Source organism: Anthonomus grandis, chromosome 11 (genome assembly GCF_022605725.1).
Source record: "Anthonomus grandis grandis chromosome 11, icAntGran1.3, whole genome shotgun sequence".
NCBI classification, from domain to species: domain Eukaryota; kingdom Metazoa; phylum Arthropoda; class Insecta; order Coleoptera; family Curculionidae; genus Anthonomus; species Anthonomus grandis.
Genome location: NC_065556.1, coordinates 28,013,262 through 28,031,936, shown reverse-complemented (window position 1 = coordinate 28,031,936; position 18,675 = coordinate 28,013,262). Strand labels below are relative to the sequence as shown.

Below are 18,675 nucleotides of genomic sequence, written 5' to 3'. Positions count from 1 at the left end.
TCGAGTTTTATTCACCCTAATCTATCTATGCTTAGTATTACATTTTCAGATTCTACATGAAAATCTAGGAAATTTGAGAGGTTAACAACTTTCCAGCTAAAAGCCGTCATAAGTTTCATGTTTTTTCACTTATAAGCACACAAACGTGACTTTCTTTCTCTCTCTCTTTCTCTGACCCAGTGGCACTTTTATTCTATTTAAAACTGAAAAAATCCTATTAAGGTAATAAAAAAAGAAGATAATTAGGCCCATATGGGTATCATGCGAGAACGAAGAAAGCTTCGAAGAAAATCCGTACAAGTGAACGCAATTAACATAATTGCAAGCTTCTATTCGACGCGTAATTGCTAATGAGAACTATATGGGTTTTATTAAAAAAAAAGATCGATTTCCAAGTTATTTCCTTCAGAAATACTTGAAAAGACAGTCGTGGGACTGTTAAAAGCTTAGGTTTTCCACGACAATAAAAAAACACGTTTAAAGAGCCATAATGTGCCGAATCTTTGGTTATTGATTCGGTTAAAAGGAGGAATTAGACACGGTTTTTTTAGGTTATTTATTCAGATAGGCATGAATAAATTGTTCACTCGATGCGAATAAACGTGCCTAATTTAAGTGAATTGATTTATTGGAGGTTAGAAGAATTATAATAATAAGAAGCCTTTTAGACAGAAAGAAAATTAGTTATTAAGCCGTATAATAATAATTTATAGTTACTGCTTCCTAATTTCTTGGTGCAGGATTGTAAATAAAAGAACATTCACCAACATATCAAAATACAGTTTCATTAATTTATATTTAGACTGATGACGGACACCAGTTTTTAAATTTTTTCTGTATATCCGGTATTATTTGCCATTTAGGATTTAATTTGTAAAATTTTCTTAATATTAAGGAGTTTATTGACAATAGCGCTTCTTGGAGAACGTCTATTTAAATTTGTAATTTCTGTTCACTATCCACAGATTAATTAAGACAATATTTTTCTTAGATAAGTGCAATAAGAAATTTTAGAATTGTTTTCTTTAATTTAATTTAGCTTATTAATGAAGACTTTCCCTTGATTATAATATTCTTAAATAGTAATAAAATAAACCTTTAATCACAGGTCTTGAATTTATTAAATAAAAGTCTTGGTTTGTTTATATAATTTTAATATGCAGTAACTAGTCTCCGTCCAATTTTAACTAAATTTCTATCCTTGTCGGGTATTATGTAATGTTCTCTGTTTTTATTAGTGAATAGACAAGTGGATCTGTTGATGCCTAGTATGGGCAAAACACGTGTAATTCTTTGACTTTAATTTAATAAATTTGAGACCTGTGACTTAGAGCTTATTTTATTACTATTTAATGCAAGATGGACTATTTCTTGCAATTCATATCCTTGTTTTATCACCTAAAAATTTCTTAAAAAGCATTTTTTTCTTAGATAATTATTTTCTGCAAAAAAAACGTTTTTCCTTACCCTACCCTGACACCCCCCACCCACCCCACACAATTTACCAGTAAGGAATTGTTTTGGAAAATTATTGTTTTCCAAAATAATACTGAATGAATAACAGCTGGTTCTGTCATTGATCTAATCTAATAAAATAGTTTGTTTATTTCATTTTTATATATTTATATATATTAATAAATATTTAATACAAAAATAGTGCTATTAGATTGGATAATATTGGCGAAAAACGATGATTTTTCAAAAGAATTACTTACTGAGCAAATGTTTGGGGTGGGTAGGGGGGGGGGTAAGGGTTATTTTTATCAAAAACAATATTTTTGCATAAATTTATATTCAATAATTAATTTAATAAAACTGTTTATTTAAATTTAATATAATTTTATATATAAACCTTTATTATAAAAACAGCGTTATTAGATTGAATAATATGGGTGAAAAATAGTAATTTTTTATAAGAATTTCATCAAATATTTGGGGTGTAGTAATCTAGTTTAAAAATTGGATCAAGTAAGTCGTGTGTCAATTTTTTAAAATGCCGAAATTTCTCCTTTTAGTAAACAGAAACGTATATGATATACTGTAACGAAATTCGGGAACACACTTTTATTGTCAACGTCAAAAAAACACTAACCTAACTCGCCTTGACTGTCGTTTAATTGTTTCCAAGGTAAACACTGACTAAACAATTAAAACTGAATGAATTGTCACGAAGCGCGTCCTTTTTAAAGCCCGAAGAAACAGTTTCAAAATATTTAGAATTAACTTCATTGTTTTTGCCGAAAGAAACCAATCATTTTAGGAGAATACTGACAGTCAAAGCGAGCGAGTATACAAATTCTAGAAAATTAGAACTACAGGGATTTACAATAATATAACCTAAATAACCGAAATTGGGGCCAAAATGGGGCTCTCGAACAAGATGAACTACTTAAAAACACTATAGATAAAAATAATAAACGAAAAGTAAGCAGAACCCTACGAATCAACTTTAACTACAGAATACTTTGGACTGGCTAATTTCTTATATTTCTGAAAACAATACGTTCAAATCACTAACAAACTAAATGAAACGGAAAACCATCCTTTTAAGTCCTCAACACTAGATGTTAAATTTCAACAATTTCGACAAAGTTCCCCCCTGGGGAACTCTGTCTCCACTACTTTTTCTTATATTTTGTAACGATCTTTCTAATAACATAAATAATCAGGATTCGCATATTTGTCAATTTGCTGATGACACCTCAATCATAGTCCGAAACCAGACATGTCGGGTGTCCAAATAAGAAAGGACGCCAGCTGTATCTCGGAAACTATTCATCGCACAGCGCTGAAAAAAAAATTTCTTAGGAAAAGTGACAAAAAAAAAATGGCTGGAAAATTTCTAAGACTACTACAAGTAACTGCACAGTAATTTCAAAAAATTAAAATTTCGTCTAAAATAGCCAGATTAAGTACCATTTTAAAAACATCAGAATAATCTCCATTAATTTTGCCTTAATTTGGCTAAAGAATTTTCTTTATATCTCCAATGAGAAGGGTGGGTGAAGATCATAAAGAATGCAACTTTTTAATCGCCCTGTACTCAGATTCATTATTAAAAGTAATTCAAGTGGGTACTCGTTTAAAAGGAAATTCAAAGGGCTTTCAAAATATGCACCTGTCAATGTCACTTTGTTTTAAGTGAAGTCGTCAGAGGGCGTTGTTTAACAGAGACTGGGTTTTTAGAGATTTTCTCTAAAAAGTTAAGCGCAATGATATGATTTTTTCACTGCGGTTTCAAAGACCTGAAACATACTAACAAACCCGTGAAAACCGCGTTTCGATATCTCCATTTGTTTTCGAGTAATTTTAAAATAACCTATTTTTCAAATTTTAAATATAAGTACCTATAATTAATTTAACAAATGATTCAGAATTAGCAGGAATTGATAGACTAGATAAGTCGGAATAAGTTTGTCTCAGAGTCGCATTAATATACAGGGTGATTCACGGTAGATGGCTTATTAGACGTTTTAGGCGAATGGCAACGCCGATTAATCTGAAAAAAAAAACATTACAAAAATTAAACTCCCCCGACTTGATAACAGTTTATTTAAAATGCAATCAGAACTCAAGGGATGCCTCTAGATTAATATATATGCTATGCGGTATCCAGAACAGAGACATTATACGAAAAGGACATTTGCAAGATTAGCTAGTCGGTTGCGAGAAAATGGCAGTATCCATTTACCTCTTAACAGGAGACGTCGCTCTGGACGATCTAAAGAAAATATTGTTAATGTGCTTGCTTATATTGGATTATACCCTCACATAGGAATAAGGCAAATTTGATTGGATTTGGGCATTCCGAAATCAACTGTGTATAACATTTTAAGAGACCACAGGTTTGTTAAAAAGTTGATAATTAAATTTGACTATTACTAGAATCGAATATTAAAAAATATATATTATTTTTATTTTTTACCTAATTTGAATGTTATTTTAGGTTGCATCCATATCATATGGTGCTGCATCAGGCATTAACAGGAACCGATTTTGATAGACGACTTGATTATTGTAACTGGTTTAGCAATATGGACAGACGAGGCAACTTTTACTAGTATTGGTAGTGTAAATTTACACAATATGCACTATTGGGCTCCCACAAATCCCCACTGGATGAGAGAAGTGCAGTATCAGGGTCGCGGGTCTGTTAATCTATGGTGTGGGATAATAGGGGAAAGAATTATTGGTCCATACATTTTTGAAGAGGTCCTCAATGGACACACCTATTTAGATTTTTTACAAGATCACTTGCCTGTACTGCTTGAAGACATCCCAATTCAAACCCGTACAAGGATGTTTTTACAGCACGATGGATGTCCCGCGCATTTTGCGGTAAATGTGAAAAAAAATTTAAATTTAAGGTTTCCTCATAGGTGGATTGGTCGAGGAACTATATTTCCTTGGCCCCCGCGATTTCCTGATCTGACTTGCCTAGATTCTTATTTGTGGGGCGGACTAAAGGATATCGTTTACCAAACCAGACCTACAACACGAGATGATATTATAGCCAGGATCAGAAATCAGTTGCCGAAGTGGAGGCTGCAGTTCACGTTACTTATCGAAAAGTACGCGACTGTATTAGTAACGATGGTGGACACTTCGAACATCTTAAAAGAAATTGATTTAGTTATATGTTTTATTCTTATTTATTTTATATATAGTATTAATTTGCGCTATTTGTTATAATTGTTTAGTCAGAAGGATTTTGAAGATTGAATAAGAGGTAAACGGATACTGCCATTTTCTGCTAACCGAGTAGCTAATCTTGCAAATGTCCTTTTCATATAATGTCTCTGTTCTGGATACCGCATAGCATATATATTATTCTAGATGCATCTGTTAAGTTCTGATTGCATCTGAAATAAACCGTTATCAAGTCGGGGGAGTTTAATTTTTGTAACGTTTTTTTTTTCAGTTTCTAAAACGTCTAATAGGCCATCTACCGTGAATCACCCTGTATGTTACATTTCAAATTCGACTATCTTATGGTATCATCAACTGGGGGGCTTCTTCTGAACTGGAGCGTTTACTTGTCCTACAGAGACTCATGATCAGAACGCTAGATGGAGCTGGGTTTTTAGACAATGCAGCACCTTTGTTTCAAAAACATCGTATAATGACAGTATATTCGTTATACTCCTATAAACTTTTGGTTTTTGCAAAAATATCCAGTCATTACTTTACAAGGAACTCAGACTATAATAAGGGTATGCCTACAAGATATCACCAAGATCTCAACATTTTGCACCACAATACGGCTGCTCTATTTGAAAAGAGTGCGTCTGAAGCGTTTAATAAATTACCAAACTGCATAAAAACAATTGACGGTATAAACCAATTCAAATAAAAAATGAAGCAACTCCTTTTAGATAATCCCTTATACTGTCATAATGACTATTACTGTTTGAACCTAAAAAAATAAAAAATCTGTGCAAGTTTAGTCCCTAGTCTATAGTGTTTTAGCTTTTAAGTCATCTTTTGTAAGTTCGTTTTAATAAGTATTGTTATAGTATATGTATGTTTCTATTTAACTTTTAAATATTAAAGACTTTAGTGTATACATTTAGGTAAGGCTTAAAATTGACGCATGCTATGTTCATTATTGAACCTTTGTAATGAAGACTTTTAATAAATAAATAAATACTAATAAAAATAGTACAAAAACTAGGAGAATAATTAACGTATTTACATTTTCATTATAATACGTATATTAATAAATATACCTTGACCATATACGGTTGATAGATATCCCAAAACTGAAAATTTACTAGTAAATCGTTGAATAAATATATATTTAACGGCTGGGTATATCTGCGCAACTTTAAAAAAAAACTCAAATATTTTGTAATTATTTTTTTTTTCAAAATTTTGATATTTTTTTGAAAACCGTGAATAAAGTATATAATTAAATTACTTAAAAAAACTAAAAATAACAAATTAGTACGACTTATTTTTTTTATTCAAGGGTATGGTCATTTGTTATCCACTATCCTATATAGAGGCGTAAACCATGACTAGAATTAAGATTAAAATATTTAAAATATAAAAAAATTAAACAATTAATTCCCTATCGAAATTAATCATCAAATGCCTTATAATCTGATAATCTTAACTTAAACAGGTTTTACAAATGGAATAAAGTCTCGATAATAGACCGACATTATTAAACCCAAAAACTCAAATACTTTGTAATCAATTTGTTTTTCTAAAATTTTGAAATTTTTTTTTGAAAACCGTGGAAAAAGTATATATTTAAATTACTTAAAAAAAAACTAAAAATAACAAATTAGTAACTATTTATTTTTTTTTAATTTTTAAGTTATGGTCATTTGTTATCCACTATCCTATATAAATGCGTAAACCATGACTAGAATTAAGATTAAAATACTCAAAATATAAAAAATAAACAACTAATTCCTTATTGAAATTAATCATTCAAGTCTTTGCTTCTAACCCGCTTTTAATTTAAACAGTTTTCACAAATACAATAAAGCCTCGATAATAGACCGAAATTATTAAACCCAAAAACCAAACAATTTACTTAAGAATCCCTAAATATCCGACCCAAAAAAACCTCCCACAAGTGAAACGTTATACTAACCAGTCAACTAACAACCAGTTTTCAATCGGTTTAAAGGGGCAAAAATCACTGCTACGGCAGTACCGCAAAAATTACACGGTTCAAGCCAATTAAACCAATTCATGCGTAAATCATAGAACGATATAATACTTAACATTACGACTTAAAACAGTTTATTTTATACAAAACTCCTTTAAGACAAAACGCCGTTTTACGATGTCGCATTATTACCGCGAGGCCGTTTGGTAGTACCGGTACAGTAGTGGGACTCTCGGTTTAGTACCACTGTCCAAAACTTGAAGAGACGAAAAAAAAAAACACAAACGCGTCAAATCCTACACGGCTGATTATGGTAATTTTTATCTTTAACAATTTTGCGTAGAGTTTGGTGTAAAATGACATTCTGGATCTGTTTGGTGATGGTTTGCTTGTGCGTATCCAGAGGGGGTTGCAACGAACCGAACACGATTGGGGATGGGGTGGAAACGCATCTGGAAAAATCGAGTGGTGTCGCCGTTTCGACACAGTCTTGGCGTGGATCGTTGTTTGTGTATCCTACAGTAGCGACATGGACGGTACAGACCAGTATTCCTCTGGATCGATCTGGAAAAGGTAATTATATGTAGGGTGCGTTTGGTTAAATTTTATAAGGAAGGGAGTCTAGAGAATCCAGGGTTTGGCATGATATATATTTACATTTGCGAAAAGGGCTTTCTTGTTGAAATATTTATCGAATGTATTGACAAAGTTTTTTCAGTTATATGCATATGGAGGATAATTTACAAAATTTTGGATTTTTTGTTTTTTAGTAAATTATTTTGAAGAATATCAGCCCATTTTTGAGATTCTGTCTGATTGCAGGTGTTTTTCGAGGAAAATAATTAATTGATAGTTTTTGAAAAATACTAAAATATGCGTGTAATTGTAATTATTTGGAAAATAATATTAAAGCTTTTGCAATGACTTTTATTTCAATTACAAGCATTTAGGCGAAAAATTAATTTTTCAAAATCCAGTTTTTTCCAGAAAATTTCTAAGCAATTTTGAAAAATCATCAAATACGTGTCGTCGTAATTAATTTTACAAAGAACATATAAACCCATTATTTACGGTTGTTATTACAAGATATTTCTTTCATTTGAGCGATTGATATTTAGAAAATTAATTGCAAGAATTAAATTAAATAAATTAAATTACAGTATTCGAAAAAAATTAAAATATTTAAAAACCAAGTTTTTTGAAAATATTTTGGTAATTGCTAAAATACATATTTAATTAAATTGTCTGAAAAATATGTGGAGAGTTTTTTAAATCTTTACATTTAGCACTGCTTTTTTAAATTGAGGTCATTTAAAAAAAAAAAAAAAAAATTTTTTTTATTTAAATTTTATCAAAACCTTTAATGATTTTTACAAGACCCTAAAAAACGTACCTAATTAAATTATGTAAAGAATATACGTACCAATTTTCAAGGTTCTGTATAGCCTTTTTTTTAATTTATTAATATGTGGAAGAAATACGTGACTAATTAAATTATCTGGAAATTTTTGGAAAGCTCTAGATTCTTAGAATATGCGATTTATGTTTCATAGAGTCTTTATTCTAGCCTTTAAAACACTGAAGTACCTTAGACTCAGTTTTCTAAATCTAGAATATTATATTTTTTTATTTTAGGTATTTGAGTCTTTTTCAGAACAAAAATATTTAATTTAAATTATTTGAAGTTAATTAAGAGGGTTTTTGCAGGTTTTTAGACAATCTGAAACATTTCAAAAGTCTGCTAAATCTGCGGTAATAAATTTATTATTCCAGGCATTTGAGTCTTCCCAATAGCAAGAATATTTTAATTAAATTATTAGAAGTTTAATTACAGGCATGTGAATAGCTTTTAGTGGTAGATACCCTAAAAAGTACCCCAAATTTAGTTGAAATAATTTGGATACACTAAAATTGAAATATTTTCTATAAATAAAAGAATATATTATAAAGAAAAAAAATGTTTGTTTTTCAATTTCCAGATTTTTTCAGAATCTTAAAATATAAACTAAAAACGTGTCTAATTAAATAATTTGGAAAATAAATAGACAATGTTTATATTATTTTTTTTTTTAATAATAGACACATTTATGGAATTCCAAATTTTCAAAATTCTTCTTTTTTCTTAAATTTTTTGAATCTTTGTGAGAAAAAATCACTTTTTGAAAAATGGTTATTTTTTTTTAACAAGTCAATTTTGAGAAAAACTCTAAAATACGTATTTATTTAATTCATCGTAATTTAGGATTTAAATTTGTGTTAATTTTTTGGATAAAAATCACCTTTTTTCAAAATATATTTTATTCTGTTTATCTTGTAGATTTTTCGAAAAACGTTAAAATACATTTTCAATAAATTGAGTCAAAACACCTTAATATAAAAATTCAAATTTAAATTTTTGATTATTTTTGAATTATGAGAATTCCGTAAATTATTTTGAACAAAAAAAATCGTTTTTTAAAAGAATTTTCTTTAGAATGTCAATTTTTCCGAAAACTCAAAAATCCGTATATTTTGAATTTATTCAAGGAACTCTTATTCGAAATTTAAAATTTGGATCCCCTTTAATTTTTTGAATTTCTGGGAATAAAATCACCCTTCTAAAAATTATTATTTCCTATAAAGAAGCCAATTTTTAGAAAAATCATGAAATGCTTATTCAATCAATTCATTGTAATTTAAATCCTTATTATTTTTGAATTATAAGAATTGCGTGAATTATTTTGAAAAAAAAATTGTTTCCTTAAAGAATTTTCTTTACAATGTCAATTTTTTCGAAAACTCAAAAATCCGTATATTTTAAATTTATTTAAAGAACTTTAATTTGAAATTAAAAATTTGGATCTCCTTTAATTTTCTAATTTTTTTTAATTTTTAGGAAAAAAAATCACCCTTTTAAAAATCATAATTTTCTATACAGAAGGCAATTTTTAGAAAAATCATGAAATGCGTGTTCAATTAATTTAATGTAATTTAAAATTAAATTTTTGTTAATTTTTGGAATATGAGCATTTCTTGTAAAACAAATACCTTTTGCAAAAAATACTTTTTTCTGTTTACGTCGTTGATTTTTGGAAAAATGCTTAAATAAATTTTCACTAAATTTAATAAAAATAATTTAAATTTACATTTTTGATGATTTTCGAATTTCCAGCATTCCATGAATTTTTTCAAATAATTTTTTCTTCACGTCAATTTTTCCAAAAAACACAAAAATACGGAAATTTTTAATTTATTCAAGGAACTTTTATCCGAAATTGAAAATTTGAATCGCCCTTAATTTTTTTATTCGTTGAATTAATCACTCTTTCAAAAATTATTATTTGCATTTTCACCAAATTCAATCAAAATACCTTAATACAAAAATTCAAATTTAAATTTTCGATGATTTTTGAATTGTGAGGATTCCATGAATTTTTTTAAACTATTTTTTGCTTACGCCAATTTTTACAAAAAACGCAAAAATACGGAAATTTTTAATTTATTCAAGGAACTTTTATCCGAAATTGAAAATTTGAATCCTCCTTATTTATATCTTTTTTTTTTGAATTTTTGGGAAAAAAAACCACCCTTTCAAAAATTATTATTTGCATTTTCACTAACTTTATTCAAAATACCTTAATACAATAATTAAAATTTAAATTTTCGATGAATATTGAATTTTGAGCATTTTGGAATTTTTTTAAACAATTTTTTCATCACGTCAATTTTTCTAAAAAAAAACGCAAAAATACGGAAATTTTTTATTTATTCAAGGAACTTTTATCCGAAATTAAATATTTTAATCCCCCTTAATCTTTTTATTTGTTGAATTTTTGGGAAAAAATCACCCTTTAAAAAATTTATATTTGCATTTTCACCAAATTTATAATCAAAATACCTTAATTATATTTAATAATAATTAATACAATAATTCAAATTTAAATTTTCGATGATTTTTGGATTTTGAGTATCACATGAATTTTTTTAAACATTTTTTTGTTTACGTGAATTTTTCCAAAAAACGCAAAAATAAGGAATTTTATGATTTATTCAAGGAACTTTTATTTGAAATTAAAAATTTGAATCTCCTTATTTTTTTTTTTAATTTTTGAGGCAAAAAATCATCCTTTCAAAAATTATTATTTTTTTTTCATAAGCCAATTCAATCAACTCATTATAATTTATAAATAGTTTCTAATAGTCTAATCTATAAAATTATTTTTATTTAACTTCTATAACAAGATAGCACCCATTATACAGGGTGTCCCATTAATAATGATAAATATTTTAACAGCAGATTCCTCTCATAAAAATAATGAGGTTAGGTTAAATTTTCCTAGTCCGAAAATGAAATGCAATCAAGATACAGGGTGATAAACAATAAGTTTTTTTTTTGTATTTGGTCTATAACTTTAACAGTTGTTTTTTGTTTTTAACTAAATTTGGCATTTGGAGGTTCTTTTATATGCCAAATCTAATTTTATTAGTTTTTTTTAATTATCTCATAGCCCGGCCAGATTTTAGTGCTTTTTTAAACTAAATAGCTTTTTTACGCCCTGTATAATTTTATTTTTTATTTTAAATATGTCTTTGAAATGAAAGTATCTTTCAGTAATGAGGTTTGGATTTGCAATATCCCATGAATGTGTGTTTCCAAAATTAAAAATTCCCCGTCGAGTAAAAGTCGCTTCATCCATAAACAAAATTTTATTAGTAAATAGGGGATCTTGATTTTGTTGTTCCTGGATATAGCGGGCGAAATCTAATCTCGCTGGAAGATCTGTCTCCAAAAGATTTTGTCTTGGCGTAAAATGGTTTTGATAAAGACGCGCACTATGAAAAATTCTTAAAACTGAGGACTTACTAATTCCAGTTCTTGCCGCCATACGCCTTACACTTATTTCTGGATCTTCAGCAACCTGGACTCACACTTCTTCTTCTTGATCCACATTACGTCTATTTGGACGCCCAACATCTCGCTTTGGCCTGAATGAACCCGTTTCCCCGAGTCTCTGGTAAACGTTTCTAAAGAGTTTAAAATCTGGCTGCCTCCTATTTGGATACAATTGCGCATAACGTCGACAAGCTCTTAGACCGCTGTAATTTGCTTGGGCATAAACACAAACCATATCTTGCATTTCTGAATTATAAAAATATTGATGTCTAGGCATCTTAACCTAAACTGGAACTAACACTAACGCAACAAGTAACAATTAATAACAGAACTATTAATAACTAACAAAAATAACGCAATAAAAGGTAATAAATTAACTAATTGTGTGTAATACGTAAACAGTAACACAGTAACTAAAAAAACATAAATCGTGATAGTGACTTTGTTTGTTTTAATTTTTTTGTTAGACACAGCCTACTAATTTTTTTTTTTCATTTTAAAGTAGAAAAATATTCATTTTTTCTTAAGCGCATTGCAACTTTTAAGTCCAAATATCTCGAGAACGGTAAATCCTAGCGACATTTTTAAGTTATACCTTTTTTGAGGAAAAACATTTGCAGAATAAAAATTTATAATAAAACATTACATTATACAAAGTGTAAAAAAGTTATGGAGTTTAAAAAAGACTAAAATAAGGATGGTGGCGCCTCAGAAGAACAAATGCTTAAGTTATGAGAAAATTAAAAAAAAAAACATAATATTCATCACCCTGTATCTTGGTTGCATTTCATTTTCGGTCTAGGAAAATTTAACTTAACCTCATTATTTTTATGAGAGGAATCTGCTGTTAAAATATTTACCATTATTAATGGGACACCCTGTATATTATTAAAAAAAAAAAAGCCTGGACGTTGTACTCTCATCTCATTTTTAAGACACTATTAATATTAATTCATTGCATCTTTTCTTACTACGTTTCTTTTATATAAAAAATCGAAGTAACAGCTGCGCTATTTACAACAAACTTAACAGTATTTCCTCACAAGTGTTTGCTCAAAGATCACTTTATATGCCTTCCTTGCAACGCTATTAAAAAAATTTTTAAAACCATAAATTAACACTGTAATATTTCGTAGAAACGTTATTACATACCCCGTTATATGTTACGAGAAAAAAAAATGACGACTTTTTTTTAGTGTGTCGCATATTAATTTTGTAGGCACACAAAATTAATTACTTTAGCAGATGCCTCTTCGGAGAGATTTATAGGCATGTATTTACTTAGAAATTTCTCTTCTTTTTTGTAGCGAGACAACTGGACGACGCCTGGAGCCTAGAGTCCCGAGGGAAGAAAGGGGGAATGAAGAAGAAAATGAGGAGATACATGATGCCGCTCCTGATTGCGTACAAACTGAAATTTTTCACATTAATTCCGGTGATGATCGGGGGGTTGATATTGTTGACGGGTGCCACTGGGTTAGCAGGCTTCTTTTTTGCCTTGTTTGCCGCCGTTATGGGACTTAAAAGTGGAGGACACCATTGAAAAATGTAAGGAAAAAGAACCTCGGTATTTTTAAGAAGATCTAAATCAAGTGTTTAATGAAAGTTTTGAGAATAATTAATTCTTACAAGTTTTTGCTGAAACACCCCTCCAATGAAATTAATTAATATTTATTTATGTCAATTTTCAAATTTTTTGCACATTTCGCTCTAAAACGTCAATATTTAAAAAACTAAAATATCATTCTTGTAGCGTCGATTTCATTTGAGGAATTCAATGCCTTTAAGGCATTACCCGACAATTTGCGTCATTTATCTTAACTGTAATACGTGTATTAAATTTGATGGACACCTGTTGTATTGTTGTAGAAATGCCCTCAATTCATAATATTATCTTTATTATTAGATGACGTTTCTCACTCGAATTTTTCGCTTACTAATATTAGCATTTAATTAAACTAATTTAACACATTAATTTTTTATTTCAGATAAATGAAAAATACATGTAAGGAGCAGCAAACAAAAGAAACTCACTATTTTTAGGGCATTTTTCGTAAATTGTATATTTTTTTATAACGTTGTACATAATTTAGCTTTAATAATTTATTATAATTTTTAAGTAACATTTTTGGTCGGTTTGGGTGTATAACATGAATTTTAAATAAAGAAAAACCGTATTTTTATTTATTTTTTTATTTTCCCACAAATGACTATAGAATAATGTAAAACTAAATAATAACAAAATGGGTACTTATTGAAATCATCCATCTGTTATTGAATGTTACGGTTTGCTTTTTTTTAGTTATTTAGTCAGCGGGGAGACATTAGTCGCGGTCCAATTCTCACCGAGACAACAACTGTCTGGTATACTTTTTTTTTATTTATAATTAATTCGGTTTTATGGTTTTTTATTTTATTGAATTTTTTGTATACTAGTTATTTGTGTAGTGTAATTGGTATAGGGCCCAACTCTAATGAAAAGTCCTTCTCAGTAAATTAAGGAAAAATGCTTGAAACTGATAGAATTATAGAAATATTTGAATATTGAAATCCAGGGTGAATTTTATCCGATTTCCCATTGATGTAGGACAAACTTCTTAAATATTATTCAGCAATGAAGTTTTAACAATTTTTATAATTTTTTTTTATCATCTTCAATGATTAGCTGAGGCTAGACAAAATAAACAATATAAAATTTTGAGTTTATATATATTATACAAATCGATTGGGAAATGGAGTTTTTAACTTATAATTCAATACAATCAATTTTTTTATCATTATTACCTAAATGTTATTAAAATTATTCATAATTTAAAATAAAAACAGTAGATTTTAAATAATTTTAAGTTTAAATTATAGTTTTAAATTAATTTTTTTTCAACTTTCTCTTGAGAAAATCGTATCAAATATATCAAAGTAAGTCGCAAATATTTTGGAATTTTTGGACAATATAAGAAAACCTAACCAGATTACCGCATCTAGTATGGCTAGATTATTTTGTAATAAGAATATGATGTTTATCAGACAATATTAAAAAAATATTACAAAAAAGATTAAAATTTGTATATTTAAAAAAAAAGACGTTTTTTTGGAAAATAAAAAGGAAAAATAACATTGATTAATTAAAGAAAATTGGGTAAAAAAAATCGAAATGTTATTAAATATTCCAACGTTGAAAGATCAATGGTTTTTATGTTACGCCCTCATTATCCAATTACGCAATTTTTAGGAAAAAAAGCAAAAATATGCAACACTTTAGTAATTTTGCCTAATTTATTGTATAAAATGCACTTTAATGATAAAGAACTCTCGATTATGAATTAGAAGAAAATTCCAGGCTTTTGAAGATTTTTGCTGGACCTCAATTACCTTTAAATAAATCAAAAAGGTCTTCAAATGCCTGGAATATATTCAAATATTTACCTTAAATGCTCTGTCTAAAAAAAAATTAAAAAAATTAAGGAATATGTTCTCTATTAGATAATATTAAAAAAATATTACAAAAAAAATTAAATTTGTATATTTAAAAAAAAAAAAGATTTTTTTGGAAATTAAAAAGAAAAAATAACTTTGATTAATTAAAGAAAATTCGGTAAAAAAAATTTAAATGTTCTTAAATATGACAACGTTGAAAGATCAATGTCCAATTTCAATAATTTTTTTCTCATTTTTCTCATCATTTTCAATGATTAGCATAGGCTAGAGAAAATATTGATGGACCTCAATTGCCTTTAAAAAAAATCAAGATCAAGATCCTCAAATGCCTGGAATATATTCAAATATTTACCTAAAACGCTGTGTCTAAAAAAAATATTTTTAGTACGATTTTTTTAATCGTACTCCTTAAGACTTTATTAATTGGCAGACTTTGTACTAGTGAAATTGTACTACAAATGACCTGAGTCTGGCCAACCACACAATTTTTACCTTTAATGCAACTTTTTATATTTAAATGAAGACACTTAAGGAACCCTTAGTGATGCGTAGGCTCTGTCCACGCATAAAGTGTCTTTAGTACAATTTTTAAACTAAATCGTTGCCTGGAATAAAATCAAATAATTGCCTCAACAGTTTTTTCCAAAAAAAAAAATAATTACCTAAATTGCCTTTAAAAAAAAACAAAAAGAACCACAAATGTCTGGAATAAACTTAAATATTTCCCTTAACAACCTTGCTTGAAAAGAATTCAAATACTGACCTCAACTGTATAAAAAAAAAACACAAAAACTACTCCCAAAACTTGAAGCTTTGAATCCCAAATTTCTGGGTCAAGTGAATTCTATAACAGCCCCACTATGTACTTTACCGTAAAATTCACTTTCTACTCATTAACCAGCTCTTATATGCATTTTGGAAAATGAAAAGGAATAACTTTGATTAATTAAAGAAAATTCGGTAAAAAAAATTGAAATGTTCTTAAATATGACAACGTAGAAAGATCAATGATTTGTATGTTACCCCCTCATTATCCAATTACGCAATTTTTAGGAAAAAAAGCAAAAATATGCAACACTTAAGTAATATTGCTTAATTTATCGTATAAAATGCACTTTAATGATAAAGAACTCTCGATTATGAATTGGAAGAAAATTCCAGGTTTATGAAGATTTTTGATGGACCTCAATTGCTTTTAAAAAAATCAAAAAGATCTTCAAATGCCTGGAATATATTCAAATATTTACCTTAAATGCTCTGTCTAAAAAAAAATTAAAAAAATTAAGGAATATGTTCTCTATTAGATAATATTAAAAAAATATTACAAAAAAAATAAATAAATTTGTATATTAAAAAAAGAAAAAAAAAATTTTTTTGGAAGTTAAAAAGGAAAAATAACTTTGATTAATTAAAGAAAATTCGGTAAAAAAAATTTAAATGTTCTTAAATATGACAACGTTGAAAGATCAATGTCCAATTTCAATAATTTTTTTCTCATTTTTCTCATCATTTTCAATGATTAGCATAGGCTAGAGAAAATATTGATGGACCTCAATTGTCTTTAAAAAAAATCAAGATCAAGATCCTCAAATGCCTGGAATATATTCAAATATTTACCTAAAACGCTGTGTCTAAAAAAAATATTTTTAGTACGATTTTTTTAATCGTACTCCTTAAGACTTTATTAATTGGCAAACTTTGTACTAGTGAAATTGTACTACAATTGACCTGAGTGTGGCCAACCACACAATTTTTACCTTTAATGCAACTTTTTATATTTAAATGAAGACACTTAAGGAACCCTTAGTGATGCGTAGGCTCTGGCCACGTATAAAGTGTCTTTGTACGTGGTAAGAATTGTAAGAATTGAATATTTCGTTCAAATTAGTCAGCCATTTTTTACAAATGGCACATAAATGACACAGACTGATAACAACACGTTATTCTTTAAATAAAAAATATATAAATATTTAAAAAATGAAAGATCTCAATTATCTAAAAAATATAAATGTGTTTGATTAGTGCGACCACTTTAAAAGTATAAGTATTATCATGTTTTACTATTTTAATTTTTTTAGTTATTATAAAGCTCCTTTGGATTTTCACAAATAATTACAAAGAAACAAACTTAATAGAAAAATAAACAATTATTTCGTAAATTAAAAAAAAAATATTTTAAAATATTTATTTATATCTGGGTTAATCTTCAGGTTGAATGATAAAATTTATCGAAAGATTTTAAAAAAATCATTATACATCCATCTGCCTCTGCCAATCCATTTTATGTCAAACATAATGTACAATTTTAAAACCAAACCAATGCCTAGAATAAATTCAAATATTTGCCTTAACAGTCTTATCCAAAAAAAAAATAATGACCTGATATCTGTATCTATCTATCTGATCTAATGCTTGGAATAAATTCAAACAATTACCTTAAGAAACTTGTTTGGAAAAAATGACTTTAACTGCTTTAGGAAAAATCAAAAATATCTTCATATGCCTGGAATAAACCCAAATATTTCCTATAACAGCCCTGCTTAAAAAGTCCTCAAAAAATCAACAAAACTACTCCCAAAACTTGAAGCTTTGAATCCCAAATTTCTGGGTCAAGTGAATTCTATAACTGCCCCACTATGTACTTTACCTTAAAATTCACTTTCTACTCATTAACCAGTCCTTATTTGCATTTTGGAAAAGTGTAAAAATCCTTTCTCACGATTACTCGTGTTTAACTTATCAATTTGAACTCATCCGTTAATTATTCATTGAAAACTTCTATTACGTAGAAAAATACGCTTAATAATAGTAATAATAATAAATCAAAATTTAATATTTATATTAAATATACAAAAAAAAAACTATGTATTAAAATGGGTTTGTTCCAGCGGTACTTTAGGCCCATATTCAATGCTATCATGTGGAATATAAGCTGGCGGTCCGTCGTCTCCTTTTGCCCACACATCATTAACGTGAACCAATTTAACCTAAAAAAAAATGTGTTTACCTAAGACCTTTATTAAAAAAAAAATTACTTACAATAGGTTCAATTTTTTTCTGGTAAGCCAACTTGGCATATCCAACAATAGAAGACATAACCAGACTTAAAGTACTTAGAATCATGGAAACGCTCGACATGACTGCCATAGCTTTCACAGCTAAAGGAAACAGAATCATTTTAACTAAAATAGCTCCCAGAATGAGTCCATAGAAATAACGTCCCTTTTTCTTGCGTTTTCTGGACTCCTCGTATAAGTCTATTAAAGGGAAAAGTGAGAAATAATGAACTTAAAAAAATAGGGTGAACATACCTTGGGAGTTTATTGCTTCTAAGGCATTACTGTTGGTTCGATTGGAGGTATCGGTGAAACTCAATAGGAAACTGTTGGTTATTGGAGCCCAATTAACCAGAACCACTAGAAGAACTACGAGGAATCTCGCGACTTTACTTGACCACATCATGTAGGGAAATGCATTTGCATTTTTTAGTTATCCTATAATTTTATTTCATGTATGTATGGTCCGGATTTGGGATTTATTAAAGTAATTCATTAAATTTAGACAAAATGGTTCTAAGAAATCTTTACATTTAATGAAGAAGTGACGGTCATATACATTTTGGTTATGCTAGATAGGGTTGTGAAGTTGTTTTGGTATGAATTCCACTTTTTTGGGGAAAAAATATTTAGTTAAAGACGACCCTGTAGGCGTCTAAAAGATGATAACAAAATTACCAGTGCCA

The 18,675-nt window shown here is 28.3% G+C and overlaps 2 protein-coding genes across 2 annotated transcripts; one reads left to right on the top strand and one right to left on the bottom strand.

Annotated features, from left to right (window-relative positions):
• Positions 1-6,795: 6,795 nt before the first annotated feature.
• On the top strand, positions 6,796-13,681 carry LOC126742400 (uncharacterized). Its single transcript, XM_050449054.1, has 3 exons — positions 6,796-7,198; positions 12,806-13,046; positions 13,487-13,681. Exons 1-2 carry the CDS (start codon positions 6,982-6,984, stop codon positions 13,039-13,041), a joined length of 453 nt encoding a protein of 150 aa, XP_050305011.1. The 5' UTR covers positions 6,796-6,981; the 3' UTR covers positions 13,042-13,046; positions 13,487-13,681.
• A 4,113-nt stretch (positions 13,682-17,794) lies between these two features.
• Positions 17,795-18,675, bottom strand: LOC126741924 (uncharacterized). Its single transcript, XM_050448401.1, has 3 exons — positions 18,245-18,675; positions 17,973-18,190; positions 17,795-17,920 (listed from the first exon to the last, which is right to left on the bottom strand). Exons 1-3 carry the CDS (start codon positions 18,393-18,395, stop codon positions 17,795-17,797), a joined length of 495 nt encoding a protein of 164 aa, XP_050304358.1. The 5' UTR covers positions 18,396-18,675.